At 47.7% G+C, this 24,678-nt stretch overlaps 1 protein-coding gene across 1 annotated transcript in view; it reads right to left on the bottom strand.

Moving 5' to 3' along the window:
* Positions 1–24,678, bottom strand: part of LOC144169957 (corticotropin-releasing factor receptor 1-like) — a 172,844-nt gene that overhangs the window by 64,865 nt on the left and 83,301 nt on the right. Inside the window, exon 2 of the mRNA XM_077699420.1 lies at positions 4,942–5,103. Coding sequence (XP_077555546.1) covers positions 4,942–5,103 — 162 coding nt within the window. The remainder of the gene's footprint in view (positions 1–4,941; positions 5,104–24,678) is intronic.

The following is a 24,678-nucleotide window of genomic DNA, read 5'->3' as shown; positions in this document are numbered from 1 at the left end:
AAGCGCAAAAAAAAAACACGAAAACAAGCGCACACTCGAAACTTTCCTGGTTTCGCCACATCGCGTTTTCTTTGATTTTTTTTTTACTTTCTGCAACATCTCTAGGTTTGTCTCTCTTGTATCTGCATTTACCTTCTTATTCGTGCGGTATAATTGAGAGCATGAAGCCGTGGCCTCTAAGCTTCAGACACACACACACACACATATATATATATATATAGGTGGGAAAATTTATTTGTCAGTAACCGTTCAACGCTCCTTGTGAACGTACCGGTACACCGAGGCAACGTTTGCAGATGCTTTTATGGAAGCGCTGGCCTGGGGAGATTAGCCCGAAATAAAAAAAGACGGCCGCAAAGTAGTACGAGCCGCTGAATTTTGCCGGTACGGAACGTCCAGTGTTCCAGCCAGCTGCCAGAAAAAAAATTTATAGAGCCGAGGCCTGTACGAATGCTTCTAGCGGTTGACAAGACGTGATTCCGTGCTGTTAAATGTGTCCATGACAAGTTTTTATTGACACATAGGACGCAGCTGCCAGAAGGACGATGTGATGCTGTAAATAGCGCTGCGCCAAATGCCTATCGCCTGACCTCTGCGGCAGAGGCCTGGAGGTCGCAAAAAGAAGTATTCTTGGTTACAAAGTTCTCGTTGATTTTCTAAAAAAATGTGCCTCTGACCGGTATGAAAGCCTGCATTTCAAGTAAACAAAATATTAGTCGGAAAATATCCACCAAAATACACAAATCCATTCGGGTTGAGTATTAAAGCATGATGAAAATAACTTAAAAAGATTTATTTATGTGTGCCTGAGTGCTTCCAGCCAAATTAAATGCAATTTTTCTATTTCCAGTACCTGTTCTAGCGCGTATCGAAAGTAGGCCTCCAATGTGTTTGTTTACGAGTGTATTTTGTGTTTAAAGTTTGAATTGCAAGACGCGGGCTGAGATTCCAAGGTTAACCGAAAATTCGTCATTAAACAATTGGCCGCGATATCGGCTCACTTCGCTGCAACTGCGGTCGAAAGAAGATCGTCTTCTGCCGCCTCTGCCACGTAAAGGCCTCGCTTCTATCCTAAGCCAACCTCCCATGCTCTTACTCTCCATTTCGATTCTGCCACTATAAACAAGGAGTAGGTTTGCTAAAGTTAATTCAATTTTCCCGCGTTCCACTGCTCGTGCGACATCTATTGGGGCCTTGGGTACTGTTGAACGTGGGATGCAGCCACGGTGTCTAGGCTTGGGCTCGGGCGCTTTGTCTATTTCCGGGTCAAAATATTGTTTTCAACGTGTTTTTTTTTTACATTTGCTATCGCAGATATCAGGCGCACGTCTGTTTTGAGTTAAAAGAACATTGCAATTATGCATTAACGTTCTACCCCAAATAGGCCTAATGTTTTCTTTTTGCTTAACATTGTTGACAAGTAGAAAGTAGGGTACCAGATTTAGTGATCTGGAACGGCTTGGCGCACATAAACTTCTCATTTCAGAATTATTTTATCGTTTGGCCGGGTGGCTGAATAAAGGAACATACATACATACATACATACATACATACATACATACATACATACATACATACATACATACATACATACATACATACATACATACATACATACATACATACATACATGCATGCATGCATACATACATACATGCATACATGCATGCATACATACATACATACATACATACATACATACATACATACATACATACATATACATACATACATGCATACATGCATACATGCATACATGCATGCATACATACATACATACATACATACATACATACATACATACATACATACATACATACATACATACATACATACATACATACATACATACATACATACATACACACACACACACACACACATCCTGGTCTGGGGGGCTGCCTGGTTCGATGAAAATAACACTATCAAATAGCACCTAGATTAAACTATACCGCGGCAACCCTAGTAGAAAAGCCTCCCAGGAGCTCATGATGGGAGCGATTATGATATTCAAACGTTGCATGACTAAATTTGATTATCCACGCCAGCCGCCGATTACCGCAGCGAGCTCGCAGCTCCAAACCTTCCGGTTTGGTGCTGCGAGTAATTGTTGCGGTCTCGCCGCTGGGCCAGGTCAGAGGCGGCGCGTGCTATCTCCACATCCCTCCGAGCAGCGCACTCAGACTCACAGTTGCAACTCTACGCTTTCCACGTGGCTCTGAGCAGGCGCAATAGCGCGCTCCTTAACTTGTGTTTTTATTCTATTTCGAGGCTAACGCTACTCAAGGAGTCGCTTTTCTGCCTGAGACTCCAATCGCCGACACCGGGTGCCGTCTTACTCACAGAATGGGCCATTTATCGATTTCGCATTGAAAGTATACAGTTCTCACTAACACATCAGGACGCGCAGTCAAGTTTAAGTACCCTCTGATTCTAAAACGTAGCCAATACGCACTTGTCACGCAGAAATAGTTTCCGGTTTGGGAACGTCCAACGTTTCTCTGCAGTAGGGTATCCCCTTTCCGCAGAAGCTGGCGCGTTAAGAAAATAATGCCAGCGTTGTTCATTAGTGTAGCCTAGACGACGGTGCGTCGGAAGAAAAACAGATGTGAGGAAGCTGGAAGTTGTTGACAAATAGTTTTGCACAATGGCGCCCGCTCAGTTAATCGCTCCTTTCAGGCGCGGTTTCCGTGATTAATTGGCTCGACTGTGTGCGTCGGAGAATAGTGCGGCGCCCACGACCTTGGGAACAGCGGAGGCTCGCATGTGCAAATGGGGTTTTAGGTTGCACAATGCGAAGGCAGCGCGCGTAAAGTAATGAGGTCGGTAAGGCGTGGCCGCAGCTTTCACCTCTGCACTGCACCATGCAAAACTACAGCGAAAACTTTAGTTGTTTTTTGTTCTCCGCCGGGAAAAAGTATATTGCTGAGGAGCGTTGGGTGACCGAACTGCACTTTTTCAAATCCAGTTCATTTATATTTCTAGGTGTCAGAAGGAGGAGATGTAAGAAAGGGACAAAAAATCATGAGCCATTTCACTCTGTGAAGGGGGACAGCCAGCGAAGGTTTTTATCACATGACATAGACGTGGCACCGAACTTGGGTAGAAATTCGCCTTCGGTCAGCAGCGTTAAACCCATTTTGCCGAGTGATAACTCGGATACCGCGTTGAGAGGGCGCAGGGAACGGGCACACAGTTCACCGCAAAACAAAACACAAACGCTGCTCGGTGCAATCGCCGCTGTCGGCGCTAACCCGTTGTTTACTTGGATACAGCCCGCTCCTCCTTGTATCATTTCCTTACGGCACGCGGCTTTACTTTTTTCTCCTATCCCCTCTACGCCCCCCTCCCTTTGGAACGAACGAGCGATTCGACGCTTTCACTGCGCCACCACACGAGGCGCTGGCTTGACCTTGGCTGAGCTTGAAGGTCAGATGGACGCTACGAGGAACGAATCGTTTTCTGGGTTTGACCTGGAGTAATAAGCTTCGCGTAAAATTGTGGGAGTAGATTATCAAAGCAAACTCTGGCCTCAAAGCAAACACGGAACCAAGCTGTCTCTTTCAGCTCGCCTTTTCTGCAGACCCACGTCTCCGATATAGACCTGTCCACACGCAGGAAATAGCGTGACCGGTTTCGCTGTCTCAGACGAGACTTGCCGGCACGCGTGCTGCGTATGTGTTCGCGGATGTGCCGTAACACGTTCCTCTGAGCGAAAACGGCTAAGGGCCGATATCCGACGACACAGCGTTCGACACGAGTGAGGGAGTGAATAGACTTTATTCGCCTCGAGGCGCTAGCCCCTGCAACCAACGTGCACTTCCTAGCACGTGGCGCAACGACGCAGCGAATGAGCCGCGTCCAAATTTACCTCTGCGCGTGGCTCTTTTCCACTTACCGCCTTTTGTCCTTGGCCGTTGCTATGTTCAAATAGAGGAGGACCCTGACAAATATTGGCACATAATGACTGGTCGCTGTAAACGCATATATATATATATATATATATATATATATATATATATATATATATATATATATATATATATATATATATATATAACGTACCAAATTTCGGGTAGTAGTGGTAGTTCATTCTAAGTAACGGTGCAAAATCAGAAGGGCAAAGAAAGCGACACAAAAAAGCAGCAGCTTGCCTTCATGCTTTAATTACTGATTATGTTCTTCTTTATTCGAGGGAGCTTTTCGATGTCGTTTTATGTCCACACTTTGTTTCCCGTTTTTCCGACCCAGCCCACGTCTTCTGTGAATGCCCTGAGCTCCAACCTAAAGCCTAATGGCATCTCTCTAACCAAACAGAATGGGAGACTGCGGTGACAAGCTCTGAACCTGAGACCAAAATTCAGGCCGTGAACCGGGCTTTGGAAGTCGCCATGAAGCGAGGCCTTCTGGCCACCTCTCGAAGGCAAGAAGAAGGCGATCATTAACCTAACCACTCAATTATTGTTGACGACATAAAGTTTTACGCCCTCCTCCTCCCGGTTATCTCGGTCTTCTTTACAAATTTCTTGTCGCCTGATATCAGGCGAAAAGAAAAGTCGTAGTGTAAAAAAAGAAAATCCGTGATGTCGGTGTTAAGGGAGCACTTATGAAGCTTTACGAAGCACTTCTAACGAGCATGCCTATGAAGAGCACCTTGCACTGCTACTTGACTTAAATTGAGATGGAGAAGGCATAATCGCCACTTTTAAGACGGGGCATGTCCCCGAGCGGAGCAAGGAGTTCTTGGGAATTGCTTGAGGACACGACCCACCGGGCACTTATTTCTTTTTTGCCTACCCTTATATCATCTATTAGCCTAATAGCGCTACACCTATGAAATAAATTTGAGCGCGAAATTATAGAAATCCACTAAAACAATGGCCCGTATTCTGAGCTTCTCGAGCGCTCGATAAGGAGCAGAAAAGAAGCAACGTGACTCACCGGCGCCCCAGCGCACGTCGTGCTGCGTGTAGTTGAGACGCCCGAAGACTTCCCGGCAAGGCAGCGTGAGCATCTTTCCGGCCTCCACTGGGGGCCAGCAGTGGATCGAGTCCCACACGGAAGGGCAGCGCGGGGACAGCACCTGGACTCCGTCTCCGCCACCTGTCGGAGAGAGGAACAGCCGGAACATTACTGACTGGGGCTAGCTGCTTTCGTGGCACTACAGAGATTACACTGTCTGCAGTAACAAAATCGTCTATGGAGATTGTGAAGGCCATCTTTTACCTTTTGGTGTTAATTGCGTGCTAAGCTGTAAGAAAACCTGCCCTTCTTTAAAAATTAAGAGAGCAAGCGTTTTCCGAAAGCAGGCATCGGTTTTCCGGAAACTGTTTCAACGCTATATGGCGTCCCTCGACATTGTGGACGACGCTGCAAATTTTGTGTCAACATAAACCGACCGCACAACTCAAGTCCTCTTCCAGAATTTTGTAGCAATGGTTATTTCATTCTTGGTATTTGACGCTTACACGTAGCTACTTTTATAGAACTACGCCCGATTGCCTCCATCTCTGAGGAACTATGCAGAGCCATTATATAAATGTGATATCCCACCCAAAGCAAGCTGTTATGCCCGAGGCAAATTACGCGAAAAATCATTTTGGAGGTGACACAAGAGCATTTAGGCACTTTATTATAAATGGATGATCTCGGAATCCTTAATTTTAGAGTTGATGTGCACTGCGGCACATTCAAACACTTCCACATTAACTACCAACACGTTCTTAAGACTTCTGCTGCAGTCGGTTACAATTTCAGAACCACAACAAAAGCTCTTCCTCCATGTCATTACCGCCAATGGAAGTTTCTCCACGACACCCCAAAACATTAAGGCCCCCGAGTTCGGTTTTCTCAAAACCCATAAACAAAACGTTCAGGAACAAAACCAGAATTTTCCTGTAGTTGTAAGTCCATGAATTACTCGAATAAGCATTTTTAATAAAGCGTAAATAGGCTCACGTTGCTTAAACCACGGTAAAAATCAAACGAAATAAAATACAAATTTTTTACTTCTTCATCACACCAAAGAGCGGTCCCATACTGGTCATGTCATGCAGATGCTGTTTCTTAAACGACACAAAAGGTCACCCACTGCAACTGTCTTCCCGTGATGATTCATTATATGCTTTCAATCCCCCCAGAAACCCCCAAAGAGTCTCTTATAATTTTTCTTCTCTATTTAAAGTATACTTTTTTTTAACCTTCAATATTACAAAAGCTAATTGAGACAGCGTTAGCAGTATTAATCGTCAATTTTTCTGCTCTTTAAGGTTTACGGGTTCTCATTGAAGTCTCCCATTCAAAATACCACATGCTTTCAGTATGCGAAGGAAACCACGACCAAAATTTGTCTTTGAAGCTGTTCAGGAGTCATAAGTATCATTATGGACTAGAATTATCATTTTGAGTTTATTGATCTGTAGAAATGGATGAACCATAATGTGCACGGACGTTCAGGAGCTGTAGACTGTCAAAAATTCGCAGAAATTCGCATTTATTCATATTATTGTGCACATTCAGTCATAAATACTAGATTGAAGGAGCTGACCATTTTGTATGGCAGCCGCTGTAGCTTCTTAGAATCATGTGAAGCATCGTGAATGTGCGGTCAGGACCAGTGAAACAAAACAATCATATTAAAAAATCTGTTTACTCAGAGGAAAACAGAGAACAAAAGAATGCCACGAGCCCCCTGTCTACCCGCCGTATTTTTGACTCCTCTAGCGCCGAGTGTTTCGGCCCAATCCTTTGCTGATCCGTCAGGACACAGGGGCTTTTAAACTGACACTTCGGCCTTTTCGAGGCAGCTTGTGATCTCAGAGCGGTGAGGGAACCAGTGAAGGATTGACTCGAGCCACGTGCTCTATCACTTCGGCGACTGCGAAAGGCAGGCACCGCCTCTCATTGTTGTCTAGAAGGCTCGATTTATGACCCACGAAGAAGAAAAAGGAAGAACGGAGAGAAAGGGATTCCTTTGTTTACCAAAAGGGCCCTGTTAGAGGCCCCGCACACATCTCAGCGGTATTCCTTCGACCGGTCGAACGCACTGCTCCCCCCGGCTGGACGCCGTTACATAAAGGCGGAGCTTGTTAAGATGTTTTTCAAGGCATGACCTTAAGGCTGCCACTGGTGAATCTGTACTGAAGAACAATGAGTTTAATTGATGCAGGGGCTAACGACTCTGCCCAGAATAAATTTTCGATGGAGTCAAACAGAAAGCTCGGAATACGGCATTCAAAAGCACGAAGCAGCAGCCCACGTTTATCTGGTAAACAAACATTAATACGGAGAGTATTCAAACCGACTCATGGCACGACCCAAGTGTTTTGCTTGGTCAGCAGCGTTTCCGGTGCGTAAGAGCGCAACGTTGGAATAAGCCTGCTGTATTTTCTGTCCAAGCCGCTAAACGTGGTAAAGGCGCTTTATAGGTCGTGCTGCGCCAGCAAAATTCGATCCCTTACCAATAAGGTGCGCTCTGCACCCCGCCTTCAATAATCACAGGGTGCTAACTCCTTGACATGGCACACGTCGCACGCTCACTGCAAGCCGATAAAAAAAGACATTCTCACTGGATTACACCAACTTGTTGCGCAACTCAAGCGGAGCGGCAGCAGTCGCCAGGCCTTGCAAGGCAGTTTAGTAGAACAAGAGCCATTCAATGCTTTTGTCAGTTTTTTTTGTTTGTTTAATTGTTTATTCGTGAAAGGGGGGCGGGGAGGGGGGGGGGGGGGGGTCGAGGGCGGCTGCCTTGCCGTTTCAATATTTTGTGCGATGGCCATTGTCTTGACCGTTGCGTTGACTTGAGAAGTCCGCGATTCGAGGTATGGCCTGCCGTCTCCTGTCGGAAATTCTTTTGGGAAATGGTTGCACACTGATCTCTCGAGAATCCCTTGGCGCTCGTGTTGACCGTTGAGAATCCGTTAGGGTACTATTGCGAGCGCTCAGCAAGAAGGCAAGTGCGAACGCTTTTTGGAACGTGCGCTGTTAACTCGCTACGATATCTGTTCAGCGAGCATACTATCCAAAGTCAAAGTCAAAGCAAGTCAAAGCAATATTAAAGCAAAAGCTTTCTTAGTGGGACCGATGGTTTCCTGTCAAAAAACTAATGTATTTACCCATACACCGGTTGGTCCACCGAAAAGGTCTGATAAGATATCTCGATGTGCGGTGGCGCGTGCTTGAAACCGGGCTTCCATCGTGTCAAGACGGTTACTTGAAAATCGCGAAAAAGTAACGGTTCTAGATACGACATATGCACGCATCGATCCTAAAGAATGAGTGCAATAGTAGACCTTTACCGCATAAACCACGTATTCGTATACGTTTAGATAGTTTGTAGATGCGTTTACTTAGTGCGCAAAAAATCGTCGCATGGGTTCGTTCTTCGTTTCCGATTTGGGTCTTTGAAGGATTGACGATGGATTGGACGCCCTTCCAGAAACGCTTAGACGCACTTTCAAAGAATGTTTTGACGCACTTTTGACAGAATGTTTTGAAGAATGTTTTCAAAGAATGTTTTGACGCACTTCTCTCAACTCTCTTCAGAAAGGGATCGTAAAGATGTTTTCAATCACTGTCGTCATAAACTAGAAAAGGAAAAAAAAAAGGAAGGTGTGGGCAATCCTTCGTTAACGAAGGAATGGTCATACTCGCCAACGCCATAGCTTGCATTGGTTTGGGGTATTGCTTCCCTTCGGGTTTATTGGCCCTTTTTTTCGTTCCAGAACGTAGAGTTAGGCAACCTAGGTAAGAGAATGTACCTTGTCGCCTAATTATCAGCGCTTGACACCACTACCAGCATGGGGCCGTATCAACTGTTGTAAACAACCACCGTATAACTTACTTGGCGCGAAATTTTACAGCGAGGAAAGCATCACTTTATTATTTTATTACTGGTAGCATTCCACGCCCATCCTGCCTGGCATCTTACATTTATAGCTGGTCTTTAACCATACCTATGTACTATGTACGCAACTTTACTGTCGTAACATGAGCCAGGTTTCCCTGACACCCCGGATTTAAGCACAGTCTTACAGCTAGTTTCTTTTGCCACTTTTTTTTATACTGTCACCTAGGTAATAACAATTGCGTATTTTTTCGCTCCGAAGTTTGCCGTTCATCTTCAGAATATCGTGGACCCGTAGTACTGATTATAAAGGGCGAAAGCGTCACTATGTCTGGTGATGACGTAGAGACGTTTTTGAAATGGTCGATGGCGAACTTGAGCAGTACAGTTAGTATGACAGAAGATTCCTTGACTTCAAAAGACAGAAGATTCCTTGACTTTATGTTGCTGGTTTTGCTCACGTATTTTCTATCCGGCCACGTGCCTCACGGCAGTTTCTTGCGTTCTGTATTCATAAAGACATCAAAGAACGTGAGAACAGCAGACTACCGCGATGTATACGTTTGTTTCTGCTTTTTTTTATCTATTAGCGTGGGCCCCTGCGGAGAGCTGAGGCTGGGCAGGCTCGGGGACAGAAGGCCCTTCCTGCCAAAATAGGTACGCCAATGGGGAAACCACGTAAATCAGCGCCACAACCATTTCCCTGCAGACGCAGGCACTTCGAAGCGGGCCCGCTGGGATTTTGGTCGGAACAAGCATTGCATTTCGCCTATAGGAATCGCGCTCTCTTAAGACTCTGACCGCCCCCCCGCCGTGGTCCCCAGGGCAGATTCTTGAAAGATGTAAGAGGCATTGTAATAGCGCATCTATCATTGCCGCTGTCCTGGAACGCTTAATCGGAAATACGCAATATCATCACCGTCGATCGACGCTGCGGGAGTGCTGCTTTCGCAATCGGTCACTCTCAGTGCCTGTATCACTCCTGAGCACAGGGCACATCAGCCTCCGCTCTACAAATGAAAATATTTCTCGCTATCTCTCTTTCTTTAGCGTAGTGACATCGTTCCAAATTTATTTTTTAAACTTTTGATGTCCTCAGCCTAGTTGCTTGAGACTTTGTGCTCACAAAGTGTCAACACAAGTTTTTGTGACATCCAAAATCAATGCGCAGATCGAGGAGTAGGCGGTGATTGGCTAAAGCTTTAAGAGGAGGTTAACACGTAGATATGAGGAGGAGGAGACAGAATTAACTGGATCAATAGTAGTTGGCAGGAAAATGAAGAAATGGGGGAAAAGATAAAAAGGTTCCCGAAGGACGAGGTGGAAATGAGACTGATTTGCATGGTCACCTCCTCTCGGGTTTCACTTTTTTGGCTAGCGGAAAATTTGGGCTTCACATTTCTGGACCACAAAATATTAGACAGCCAGCCTGAAAACATTGTACGTTAATACAGGATTTGACGCCTATGGTAGTTAAGTGAGGAGGTGATATTTTATGGGTTCCTAACTATCACCCTTATCTTGATCATAGCTTTTATCGTCTGTTTCTTACGACGCAATGATTCCGCTTAAATTGGCTCACTTTAGCGTTCAGGGAAACTAAGTCAATCGTTGTGTCGACAGTGGTTTTATATAGATGACACAGTTTGCGCGTAACCTGACAGTAAGCTTTTTATCTTCGAAGATGGCTATGGCGATGTTCAGTAAAACATAAGCAAACTGGTCTTATAACAACTTAATCGTAAAACGGGAAACAAGTGGGCTGGTTGGTGCGTGGTAAAAGCGAGTTTGGTTGTTAATCAGCGCCGTCTGTGTGTCTTCTACTCTGCGTCCCGTCAGTTAGCGCTGTTTTGCACGTTTTTAATCGTAAATTTATGACATGGGCTGGAAGCTAGGGAATCCAAATTATTTTCGTTTCACAGTCTGTTTTCATTGCTATTTTCCTTTTGTTTCTCATAATTTTTATTAATAATCTCCCCTCTGTGACTGTTGCTGGCAGCAGTAACTTTTTTTTGTTTTACAAAATCAAAACAACAGTTGTTGCTGGCAGCAGTAACTTTTTTTTGTTTTACAAAATCAAAACAACAGTGTGGGCGGTCGTAGTTTGCGCCACTGCCTTGAGGGGGTGCAATTTAGATTTTTTTAATTTCTCTGTTATGCTTTACTAGCACTTCTAAATCAGTGCCGATAAGCCAGTCATCCCCATTAGTGCAAAATCTAGGTTCTTTTTTATTTAATTTTGAATATAACAGTCGCATTTACCAGAAACAACGGGAAAAAGTGCACGAAATACTTAAAATCGAGCAAGAAAAAGCAAGAAAGACGCAGTGTAGGCTGCAAAAAGCTTTTGATATACCCCAACATGAGATAATTTTCCAATCTGGCTTCCTCACTTTCCTAGTACCATGCCGTGAACGATGCCTGAACGATGCGGACGATGCGTCGATGGTCACCGATCGACAAGTGCTGTAAACAAAGCCCTTAAACTAAGCGTTTAGCACCCTGAGCCACACAGGATCCCTACAAAACACAAACGAAAAAGTCCCGAAGTCACCTAAGCACCTTTTAATTAATGGTCGTGAACTCGAAAGCTTTGATACCCAATTGAACGTTCTGGGGATGTCATGGCGCCGAACGGATATTCCAGTACTGTGGGTGCCGAGATAGAGAAGCAGCACGGCAACACAGGCGATGAGTGCGGCGGTGCGATGTGCGGAGTGCCCTGACTCGCTGGTGACTGCTGGGCCACTGGGTGAGTCCAGGGAGTATTTACAACGGTGAAACTGTTGCGCGGATCATTAGGCCTAACGTAGAGCCCACACTACCACGTCTCCCCCCCCCCCCCTTCCCCCCATGCGTCGGCAGCAGTAAGTTGGGTTGCTTCCTGCGCATATTCGCGTTCGCAGCCAATGCGTAGTGGCTTTCACGGCTACATGACGCGTCGCTGTCAACGTGGACGCCACAGCAGAGCACACCCGCGCTCGCAGGCGATCAGAACCTTGGGCCTTACTCACTGATACGGGCAACGTCGACGCTGGATTTTTCGATCAATGGGTCATTCAATACAACCACACAGCAAAAAAAAAATCTCATGTTGTTCTGTAACCCAAAAATTGCATAACGGGCGTTGGCTTGCAAGGGAGTGTTACGGTGTCCCGTGCCCGCTATACCTACTCGTGTAGCGCAGTGCCCTTACACCCTTTCCATGAAGCAACTGATGGCAGTGGCGATGACTACGACCACAAGGTGATGATGATGACTATGATAGTTATGGTGGTGGTGGTCGATTTTGCAACCACCACCAATGGAAAAGGCGTCCTCGTTTAGTAGTCACGTGTCTTGAAGTCGGGGACAGAAATCGGGTGAGTTCTTCATGACTGGGGCAGGATAGGCGAAATGGGTTGTGCTCTTTTTTCTCCCGCCATCTCCATCCCCTCGGGACCCATCACACACTAGCATGTTTAGCAGGCATTGCCATTGAGTCGCCGAGCCGGCCAATCAACCCAAGCTATTCATGCGCCGTAGGTCATGTGCGCAGTTTTAAATGCGTACGCATTTATATATGAAATCAACGATGATTCCGGCCAGTTCGTCTGAGTAAATCTCGATGTCTCACACTTTCGCCACACAATAAAAGGCTGTATTAATAGAAATAGCCGATATATGTACAAAGAAACCAGTTGGCTCTAAATGAAATGAGCGGTGTAGACAACTTGGGACTTACCGGTTTGAATGCATGTATCTTATCTACAACACTACTGTTCCATTCTCAAAAGCGGCGCAACAAAATTTGTTGCGCCGCTTTTTTTTAAAGGAACATTTAATGTCCCTGTCTATTCCGTTGGCCATCAGGTGTGATCATGGTATTCTAGCACACAGTCGGGATCCCCACTAAGGAAAAAACAGAGTCAAGCGGAAGCATACGTGACAAACTATCAAGGCCCTGACAAGTCCCAGCTGTGCACTCCTCACCGTGCCGCCATGGCGCATAGCATGCGCTAATCTCAACCGTTATTCCCCGCCTTGGGGCGCAGAAGTGTAAGGGCCACCACTTACTAATGTTCACCACACTAGCCGCTCACTAACGCAGAAGGAGGACGCAGAGACGCCGAGTGGTAGGGAGTGTGTCGGCTACGAAAGAAATAACTGAAGAAGGCACGAAGTGTCGCGGATGCTACCAAAACTGACAGAGCTAAAAAAAATTTTTTCTCTTCTTGCGTGCTTTGTAAAAACGTCTGTGGTACCGCGAAAAAGTATCCATCCGCACCCATTTCCCGAGCGCGGAATTCTACACCGCTCGCGTGTACTGAGAAAGTCGCTCTAGAAGCACGGTCTCCGGGAAATGCAGCCATTCGAAAGCGCGCCCATGCCGATAAAAAGAGTGCACGGTGGTTTCCCAACCCGCACTGAGATGCAAACGGGCCCAAAGCCCGAACTTCAGCCTCGCCGTGATCGGGTTTCTCTTTTCTATAACGGCGCTCACGGTCGTCGAACATTGCGATGAAAGCCGCGGCGTGATCCGGGTCGGCTTTTCCTTGGCAACTTTGCGCCTCGATCTTCCTCGCTACCTGATGAATGAACGACGGCTGGGGCCCGTCGGCTCACCGCTCGATCGTGCAAGACAGCCAAGGGCAAGCACAAAAGCGCGCCAAATACAAATAAGCGCCATGGTAGGGGGCATGGTGGCCGGTCTGATGTGCATCGAATGGACGCATGGGAGTGACTCCACCAACAAGAAATCGACCCAGGAAGCGCAGCCGGTACTACGCCGCAAAGCAGTAGAGAGAAAGGAAAAATCTTGTCATTCTTCGGGGACAGATGTACGCAAGAATTTGGGCGCCATCTTGAATGTTTCGTTTTCTGTTGTTTTGTATTGTTTTCTACTTCCTCTCTACTTGTCGTTTATGTTCTGCTCTGTTTAGAATTCTGACAGCAGCCCTTGCGACCACCTGGTTCTCGAAACTGGCACGTCCGGTGAATTTGTAGAGATTCCAAGTCTCTGTTGTTATTTTAACGGCTTGCCCAAAAAGACTGTGGTTGGGCAGGGGTGAAGGGAACTTTATGCCGTGATTTTCTCTCTGGGAAATGTTGGCGGATGTGTCTGGGAGCCTAGGTGGCGCCTGGCGAGCTTCCACTTTCAAAGGAAGAATGTAAACATGAATTAGAACGAAGGAGCTTTCCGGGAAACAAGCTTACGCAATGTCAAAAACCTAAACCTCAGGCACTGCAGAGTCAAAGGGGAAAGAAAGACATAGGCATATTTGCAGAAAAAGCAACAAGAAAACGCGCGCGTTACACTGACAGAAAAAAAGGGCCCATCTCCCCGCGAGGGGGACTCGAGTAAATGCGTCGCATAGGGGGTGGGTGTATTGCGTTAACGTTTAGTGTGTGGGGAGTTGGTGGTAGTGAATGCGTTGTATCAGCAGCTTCTTGACGTAGCTTGAATGAGTCAAGGATATAAGGCGCGTTCGTAGCCTTTCATTCTGTGTCGGTTTTGTGGCGCAGTGGGAAGAGCACCATGTACCTCGCGTTCCGCCCACAGGTAGTGAATGCGTTGTATCAGCAGCTTCTTGACGTAGTTTGAATGAGTCAAGGATATAAGGCGCGTTCGTAGCCTTCCATTCTGTGTCGGCTTTGTGGCGCAGTGGGTAGAGCACCATGTACCTTGCGTTCCGCCCGCAAGGTCGTGGGATCGAAACCTGGCGCCGGTAAGTATTATTTTTTTATATAGTGTAGGGGGAGGGGTGCGGACCTGTTGTTGAGAGCGAGGAGGGTAGCGTGATGCGGGAGAGGAGGAGTGGGGGAGAAGGCGCGCCTGCACGCTGAGCTGTTGCGGACGCACGGCGGACGCTACATGTGAGTTAAAGAAATGCTCTGCATTTAAAAGCAAACATAATCACCTTCTCAGATTCTTGTTTATTTTGTCTCTAGAGAAACTCTACTGGATTTTGAGTTGGCCCGACTTCATCAGAAAACAGATTTGATTTAGTGCAGAATGTTGTCGAGGAAACGAGTTAATAGTTGCGTTTTCGTGTAATTCCTAAAAAAGGGCTCACAATTAATGGAGATTATCTCAGCCACCTAAGGTTTGCAGACGACATTGTCCTGTTCAGTTAAAGCAGCAGGGAACTGCAGAGCATGCTTTGCCAAGTGTACTCGGAACGTATGGCAGCATGCTTGAAAATCAACACAAACAAATCGAAAGTGATGTTCAATCAGCATGAAAAAACACGAGGCTTTAGGTAGGCAATGAAATGTTGGAAACAGTAGGCGAGTACGTGTACTTCAAGAAAACGACCGCGACAAACCAGGATAGAAACGACGAGACAGCGGATCTGTCTCGTCGTTCTTCGTTTTTTTTTTCTGTCCTGGGGTGGTAGTCTCGTAACTGTCCCTTTTGAAACCGTCCCTTTTGAGTCCCTTTCATCATGACGTACTTCCGGTTAAGCAGTGGGCGTTGGCAGTAGGTTTGTTGCACTAGCGTTACGTCACTTCCGGTTGTTTGCTTTTAGCCAATCAGGGCTCGCCAAAAGGGACACTTTTGAAAGGGATGCAAAAAGGACAAAACTCGAGAATGCCGCCCCTGGTTTGTATCGCTCGTTTACTTGAAGCAAATACACCAATTACCCCAACAGCATATTTTACTGGAGTACGTGCACCACGGGCAAATCATGTCCGCTGATCCAAACCATCAAAAAGAAATTACCCGCAAAATTATCATTGGGTGGGCTGCTTTCAGTAAGAATTGAGATATCCTAACTTGTAATCTTCCTCTGTCCCTCAAAAAGATGGCATTCAACCAGTGCGTTCCTCCAGTAATGACGTACGGGGCAGAAACTTGGGGTCTCACTAAACAACTTGAAAGGAAACTTAGATCGGCCCAACGGGCTATGGAGAGGAGAATGCTAGGGGTCACACTGAGGGATTGAAAACCAGCCACGTGGATTAGGGAACAGACTAGTGTAGAAGACATTCAAATTCAAATCAAACGAAGGAAATGGGCATGGGCGGGCTACGTCATGCGCGTGGGGAGAACACCACCACTTAACAGCGTGGCTCCCAATAGACCGTAAACGCAGAAGAGGTCGGCCGAGGACCCGATGAAGAGATGAGCTAGGAAAATTTGGGTGGAAAGCATCGACTCAACTAGCACTTGATAGGCGTGGTTGGAGATCTTTGGCAAAGGCTTTCGTCCTGCAGTGGGCAGAACCAGACTGCTGCTGATTATATATGTGTGTGTGTGCACGTGCGTGCGTGCGTGCGTGCGGTGGTGGTGGGGGTGGTGGGGGTGGTGGGGGCGGTGGCGGTGGCGGTGGCGGTGGAGGTGGTGGTGGTGGTGGAGGTGGTGGTTATCACGCTGCATGTGCGAAGGTATGTAGATGACTTTCGTTTTTTGATGGCAAGGGTATATGAAGGGCACAAAAAAAAAATCTTCAAAGGCTTCTCAGCTCTTCTTGCAGCAGCAGTGCGACAGCTGTTGTGCTAACCCTTTCTCCCGGTACCGTAAGAATAATAACACGAGCTTTAACGAACGTGGAGGAATGTGTATCCACACTAAATCCAGATTTGCGCTCTCAAGTGTAAGGAACAAATCGTCCCGTAAAACTGGTGAAAAGTACAAGCAAATTCTAGCGTCCATGTAATCGTGTACTCATCTAGAAAAAGGACGCTTGCGCAAGCGACGCATGACGCTGTCTACGGATGACCTGTACCATCTTCTAGGCTGCACAAAAATATATTTTTGTTTCCAAACCACTAGACAAATTCACCTACTCTCGCAACGACGTACAAGAAGACCTCTCTGCACCAGGAACAAGATGCTACATCAATGTCCGCGCATATGCCGTTTCGAAATCACCGCGATGAACGCGCGTCTTCTCTTCTCAGCGGGGAAGATGAGGTTTTCTCTTTTTCGTGTAAGACATTGCGCCTGGACAGAAAATGCATTCTGCTCTTTCGTTCGTGAAACATCAGGTTTAGGTCTGTCGCAACACGCTACAGGCTGTTCTCTTTAAAGGAGCCATGAAGAGAAAATACAACTTCATGTAATTTGAAAGAACTAGGATTCAGTATCTCACTCAGCTCAATTACAGCCACAAAAGATGTTTTTTAACGACAAAAAAGCAAGAAGTATTCAAAAACATTCAAATTTTGCACCACAGTGACGTGTTATGAGCAAGAATGACGTCATACGGGCCAACAATAAAACATAATTTTCAGTGCGTTAACAGCACGTTAGCATTCAATTGATGCGGTCAAATGGAACTAGAGGCCCCATTACAGACGTCCAGTCATGTATCGTCGCGACAGGTCAGTTAGGCGGCCGCCAATCGCACAAACAAGGTTCCGTGACGTCATAGAAAAGTTGCGGGAAATTGGCTAGGGGGTGTTACGAATCGGCCAGCGCCGCAGTACTTCCCCGCATCACTCCTCGGCTGTGCGGCGAAGCCACTCGTGCTCCTTCGAAAACAGGCGCAATCATGTCGGCAACAAGTTGCGACAAAGCCTCGTCAGACGCTTCGCTCTCTGCGCATTCGGCGGCTGCCTGCGGCGGCTGAACTTCGGCGGCTGCCTGCACGGCTCGTCTCCACGCTCTTCAAGGACAGATAGGCAGGCCCCGGTGATCGCAACGGAGTCCTCCTCTCTCCCCTCTCTCGGACTCAACGTGCCCGAGGCTATGAACAGCTTACGAACTCTGGAAAGAGTGTAGTGCGTGTTCCCACGTGTTGCGTTTGACCGTTATCGCTTTTGGGTATAAATAGAGCTGCCCAAGCGTTGTAACTCGATTCCTGTTAGAGCAGCGAATCGATGTTGTCGCTCTGCTCGAGTCCTGTATTGTAACTTCGCCCGTCGGGGCATTGTTCTTTGGCTTCGGCTCACCTCTCGCTATGAAGTAAACAGTTACGTTAGCCTACGGCTTCTGGACTTCTTCACGGCTGCAACAGCGGCTGGCCGCTCGCATCGTACACGCTACCACTCGTATGTCGGAGGCCACGGAGCTCGGATCGGGTGCCCCCGCCCGGCCACAACAACTGGTTGGCAGCGGTCGGATGGCAACTTCGTAACACCTGAAGCCAGCGGTGCGAGACCCAACACCACGGACGTGAAGGCGGCTTCGGACTTCGCAGAATTCACGGCGGTCAAGGGTGAGTGCGGGACTTTTCTTCACTGAGTTTTACCAGGCTGCTGAGGATAGCTGGTAGGGCGTGTTTTTGTCGCGTGGGTTATTCGCGCAAAACATTTTTGGAGCAGTGGGAAAGCAGTACTCTAGACCGGCCATGAATTTGAAAGCGTTGAAAAAACCGCAGTTGTTGGAGCTTGCAAAAGAGTTGCGCTTGGATGTTACGGACGCGCTGAGAAAGCCAGAGCTGATACAGGCTATACTCGCTGTCGGGGCTGACGATGAGGAGCGGTCGGAATGCATTGAGCTGATCAATGGCAGGGAGACCGCGAAACGTCAGGCCGCCGAGGCAGAGGCTGAGGCTGAGCGTCAGCGTGAGGAGCTCGAAAGGCAGGAGCGCGAGGAAAGAAAGCGAGTACAGGAGCTCGAGTGGCAGAGACAAGATCAGGAACGCAAGCTCAAGCACGAGGAAAAGATGCGATGGTACGACCTCGATATCGAGCGAATCCGAAGGGAAAGAAAGAAGCTCGAAAGAGAGAGACTCCAACGGGAGAACAAGTACCTAGAGCATAAAATTCAACTCGAACAAGAAGTGAAGCCCGAGTTAGAATCGTTGCTCGAAAAAGACCTCGTTGTCGTGGATAGAGAAACTGGCCACGGTAACGAAAAGAAAGTAGCAGACGCTCGGGAGCGCGAGTCGGAAGCGACCGTTGCTGCCCCGCAGCGCGTCAAGGTTGCGGAGAGAGATAACGACGGCGCATTAGCTCAGACTGTCGGCAGAGGGCAGTACGTGTCCACTGAGTGTGATAATGTGTCGACGTTTGTTTCGGAGATCTCGCTGGAGTGTTCGGACGGTTCAAATTCGCGGGAGGCCTTGGGAACGGCTGCCGGTCTGAACATGAACATTTCGCGAGATAGCGAGGTTTCGCGGGAGTGCGAAACCATGAGGCTACCGAGAGGCCGCACGAGTACGCTGAAACGGAGGTTGTTCCTTCGGACGGTAGTGCGGAAACGAGCGACGTGGTGGGAAAGCCTGCAGCCGAGGCAGCGAACGGTTTGCACGGTTCAGTTGGAAGTCGTGACGATCTCGCCACTGAGCAAGCCGATTCCGTCCTGCCACCAGCTGAGGTAACTGACCTCGAGCAACGGCCAGCCGAGCTCGTAGAGATTCAGGCGTCTGGGGCGGCTGACCCGTCCTTTGAGACAGGGCAGCTTGGATCTAGTGTAGCCTTGACAGCCGCAACACAGAACGAAAACACCCTTCGGTGTTTGCTTGCTGAGGCAGTCGCCGAAAGCGCGAGGGACGACGAGGTAGTCACTGTTCGGAACTACCAGGTGTCTAATGAGCACGTCGTGCCCTTGCCACTCCCAGCTGATGCTCCCGAAGATAGGCCAGCATCGGCGGAGCTAGTTGAGGTTCCGGTGTCGCCTGGGGCTGAGCCGAAGTCGGGAACCGATCAGCCTAGAGGAGAGAACGTAAACACGTTCCGATGTTCGCTTGCCGAACGCGTTGGTAAAAAGGCGAGCAAGAAGGATAGTGGGAAAATTTCCGCACGTACTTGTGGCGCGTGTTTCAGTGCGGGCACGCCCAGAGGCAAGGCCAGGAGCTCGCATCGCGCCAAGGGTACGCCGCCTCCAGGAAGGAGTGCGCGCCTTACGTTCGAACGCTGGAAAATCTCGCTCGCTTCTCCGCGCGCTCGGCCTTTGTCGAAAACAACGGCCGGTGTCATTTCATGCGGTCGCAGCAGCGTTGAGGGAACGGCTGCTGACGTGAACGTGAACACTTCGCGAGATAGCGACGTTTCGCAGGAATGCGTAAACGGTGAGCTTTCCGAGACGCCGCACGAATCCGCTGAAACGGAGGTTGTTCCTTCGGACGGTAGTGCGGAAACGAGCGATGTGGTGGCAAAGCCTGCAGCAGAGGCAGCGAACGGTTTGCACGGTTCATTTGGGAGAAATGACAATCTCGCCACTGAGCAAGCCGATTCCGTTGTGCCACCAGGTAGCTGACCTCGAGCGGCGGCGGCCAGCCGAGCTCGTAGAGATTCAGGTGTCGCGGGCGGCTGAGCCATCTTTTGAGAATCAGACAGGGCAGCTTAGTTGTAGTGTAGTTCTGGCAGTGAGAAAAGAGAACGGGAACGCGCTTCGGTCTTCGCGTGCCGAGGCTGTCGCTGAAAGCGCGAGGGACGACAAGGTAGTGACTGTAGGGAACTACAAGTTGACTAAAGAGCTCGTCGTGCCCGTTTCACTCCCAGCTGATGCTCCCGATGATAGGCCAACATCGGCTGAGCTAGTTGAGGTTGCGGTTGCGGCTGAGCCGAAGTAGGGAACCGACCAGCCTAGAGCAGAGAACGTAAACGCGTTCCGGCGTTTGCTTGCCGAACGCGTTCGTAAGAAGGCGAGCAACGAGGAGATAGCGAAAACTTCCGCGGGTACTTGCGGCGCGTGTTTCAGTGCAGGCACGCGAAGGGGCAAAGCCGTGAGCTCGCATCGCGCCAGGGGAACGCCGCCTCCAAAAAGGAGTGCGCGCCTCTCGTTTGAACGTTGGAAAATCTCGTTCGCTCCTCCGCGCGCTCGACCATTGTCGAACAAGATGACCGGTGTCCTTTCACGCGGTCGCAGCAGTCTCTTTCAGAGAACGGGTGCACCTAAAGTGCGATACAAGGGGAAAACTCGGAGCATTGACGAGAGCTCGAATCGCAGCTCTCTGCGCGAGAAGTGGCCTGTTGACGCCTGACTTTCTCAATTTCATTGTTTTCCTGACGCAGGTTTCGCCCTTTACGATTACATTTCTTTTTGTGTGGGACATTTCCAATCACGCGAAATGTCACCTTTCAGGTTTGTCATTTGTCTAAAGTACTGCTGGGCAAAAATATAACTAGAGTAGTTAGTTATTCGCGTACTTTTCGCAACTAAAAGCCTGGTAGATCTTCAGTGTGGATTTGTCTTCGCACTTGCCGGCGATGCGGTTGTGTCTTCCTGTGTTGTTCTGTTGCTTGCCTGACCAAGCCAGAGACGTTCTTGGGGAGCCACTACTCGTCCAGTGACCCGCCCGGTGAAGCTCCAGCACAGTGTCGTACAGCCCAGGCCTGGAGTCGAGCATCTGCCGAACACTTCACTTCGACAGTATCCCTCCGGACAACGGTTGTAGACCCTTATCCATCGGGATCTCGGACCCCCGGCGGAGAAGCTGTTACGAATCGGCCAGCGCCGCAGTACTTCCCCGCATCACTCCTCGGCTGTGCGGCGAAGCCACTCGTGCTCCTTCGAAAACAGGCGCAATCATGTCGGCAACAAGTTGCGACAAAGCCTCGTCAGACGCTTCGCTCTCTGCGCATTCGGCGGCTGCCTGCGGCGGCTGAACTTCGGCGGCTACCTGCACGGCTCGTCTCCACGCTCTTCAAGGACACAGAGGCAGGCCCCGGTGATCGCAACGGAGTCCTCCTCTCTCCCCTCTCTCGGACTCAACGTGCCCGAGGCTATGAACAGCTTACGAACTCTGGAAAGAGTGTAGTGCGTGTTCCCACGTGTTGCGTTTGACCGTTATCGCTTTTGGGTATAAATAGAGCTGCCCAAGCGTTGTAACTCAATTCCTGTTAGAGCAGCGAATCGATGTTGTCGCTCTGCTCGAGTCCTGTATTGTAACCTCGCCCGTCGGGGCATTGTTCTTTGGCTTCGGCTCACCTCTCGCTATGAAGTAAACAGTTACGTTAGCCTACGGCTTCTGGACTTCTTCACGGCTGCAACAGCGGCTGGCCGCTCGCATCATACACGCTACCACTCGTATGTCGGAGGCCACGGAGCTCGGATCGGGTGCCCCCGCCCGGTCGCAACAGGGGTCGCAACTGCTTCACACGTTTTCTTTAATATCTCCGTTATTTTTTCGAAGATTGCGATGATATTGGTATCGTTGTTATCGGGACTAAGCAGTCTTTCTAATACACCCAACTTGTATTTTGTCTTCATGGCTCCTTTAAACCTGCCAGAAAATGTTTATACGAATACAATTAACTGACCCCCCTCAGCAGAAAGCGAAAAAAAGGGAGGAGACAAATAAACGTCCCGCAGATGCTACCGAGTGAGCGAGTGTGGCCCTTCATTAAACTTGCAAATAGCTGAATGAAACAGGTAGAAAGCCTTCTTCGTATTCGGGCTAATAAAAAGAAGTCATTTGAATAAACGACAGCGGTTGTCTGATTGAAGCACGCGAATGCAGGGTTTCAAACAATGGGCAGCACTTAGGATTGCTGTTCTAAGCACATATAATGACGTTGAGGCGTAAAACACTGAAAAAATTAAATAAAAGCAAAACAATAAAACCATAAATGAAATGTGTGCAAATCCCATCATCTGAGTGCGAACAGATTCCGGGCAACTTGTCTTGTCCGAAGACTTTTCACTATTTCATCCGGATGTTTTTTCACCATTAATTAATGACGAATAATGTAAATATTTAATAAAATGCATGCTAATAAATACTTCCATTGCTGTTCTTTTTTTAAACGAAACTTCATTCACGTGTCTCATGCTAAATTTACCATTGATATCCTCAAATGGCTGCTATCATGGAAGCTATCGCGATAGATACGTAGAGCACAGCGACTTCAGTCATCTGCTAAACAAAATTATCATTCCTATCTTGTCGCGAATAAATATTTTATCATTTTGTATTTTTTATGAAGTAGTGTGATTCGCCAGTGTGCAGAAGTTACAGAAAGAACCGACGTGCAATGCTCCGTACTTACAATTACACTCGAAAAAACACTGGAATATAAGGGCGTCATTTGAAAGATAAATATGCCGCGTGACTATTATATTTTAAACGTGGGTATTTGATTTGAGTGGCTACTGATGGCAAAAAGATGCGATTGTTTTTTTATCGAAATTACCAAAAATTTCGTTATCGAACTTCACAGACGATTACTCCCTTCCACCCCCAAAGGGGATACGTCCTACAACGACACTAATCTAGATTTGCCTAGATTATGTACCAACACGCCCAATTTACCACGTTAATACAACGACACCTGCTGGCGTAACGTACGGCAGTGCGATTGGGCCTTAGACCTTCCGGAGCCAATTAATAGCTAAGCCCAATTTACCTTCTTGGCCGACCTCCAACGACGAAAATTACCACGAAAATGATGGAGGAGGTGTTATGTGCCCGAGGCGATGCAATGAAAAAGCCCGGCAACGTCACTTACAAAGCTTGAGTCGTAAAATATGAGGTGTAACCTCTCACTCCAATTAGCTAGCGCTACGTAATATGAAAGGTAGCAGTTATGCGAAATAAAAACCTGAACTTGACCTAACATCTGAGCGACTTACGGATTAACGGTAAATTCATCTCCAATATGCAGACTTAGCTCTTTGTTTCTCTTTTCCATGGGAAGGAAAATGAACCATTGGTGCCATCCGTCCGGCCGACGCTGTACTACACAGAAGGCGCATTTTTTTTTTTTTTGTATTACCGTCTGGTTAATTGCATGATCGAAAGAAAAACAAAAACAAATCATCGATAGACCGAAGTACCAAATGTCGATTTTATATGCCTGAACGGCTTCGTTATATGGATAAAAAATGCGTGCAATCTGAAAATGCAACCAGGGAAAGATCACCGATGATTACGATACTGTATGCGGCTGGATTTCCAAATATAGCACGGAAAAGAACTTGAGAAAAATATATGCGTGCAGGTTTAGTTAAAGACCAGTCGTTATAGTATTACGATTAAAAGAACGCTGTGAGTATGTTGGCTGGCGCGTGGAATGGGTTGTGCAAATGCGTATTACAAACGGAACGTAGTGCGGTGCGACTGCTTTGTAATCGGGAGATCGGTAGACGAAGCGCATCTGTGATGTGAGGGCGCGTTTCGAAGGAGTAGCCGCAGACAGGCCTTCGCCATCGCCTCCTGTATTTTTACATACAGGAGGCGATGCCTTCGCTTACGCAGTGCTGTGTTTCCCTCTTCGCTGTTTTGCGGCTGAATACTAGGCAATTCCATTGCCACACAGAATGATGGACACAAAATTATTTTATTGATGGATTGATTGATCGATTGATCGATCGATTGATTGATTGATTGATTGATTGATTGATTGATTGATTGATTGATTGATTGATTGATTGATTGATTGATTGATTGATTGATTGATTGATTGATTGATTGATTGATTGATTGATTGTAGGGTTTAACGTGCTGACGCAACGCAGGCGATGAGGCACGCCGCAGTGGAGGGCTCCGGATTAATTTGGTCCACATGGGGATCTGTAACGTGCGCCGAAATCTCGTACACACAGGCGCTTCTGCTTTTCGCCTCCATCATAAAAGCAGCCGCCGCGACCGGGAATCAAACCCGCGACCTCGTGCTCAGCAGCACAACGTCTTAGCCACTGAGCCACCTCGGCGGGTACAAAATTATTCGAGTCGCTGCATAACACGTGGACTGGTTTCGGTGTATAGACTGTACATTTTCATATTTCTTTTGTTCCAAGTCGTTGAACTATCATGACGTACCCAGCTGAAGCGTGCTGATGCTTTCAATAGTGTAAATGTTACCCAGCTTCGTGTGGATGTGTATTTTCTGGTTTTCTCTCATTTAATTGGTTGTTGTAGAAAACATTCCTACGCGCAGCCAGAGGCTGTTGCACTTGACCCCTCCTCCATTCCTTTTGTAGAACGTTTAAGCGTTATCAATCATCTATTTTATTC

This window comes from Haemaphysalis longicornis, unplaced genomic scaffold (assembly GCF_048455015.1).
Source record: "Haemaphysalis longicornis isolate Haplotype H1 unplaced genomic scaffold, Haemaphysalis longicornis Haplotype H1 scaffold_2, whole genome shotgun sequence".
Classification (NCBI taxonomy): Eukaryota; Metazoa; Arthropoda; class Arachnida; order Ixodida; family Ixodidae; genus Haemaphysalis; species Haemaphysalis longicornis.
This window is presented reverse-complemented; position numbering and strand designations above follow the sequence as displayed.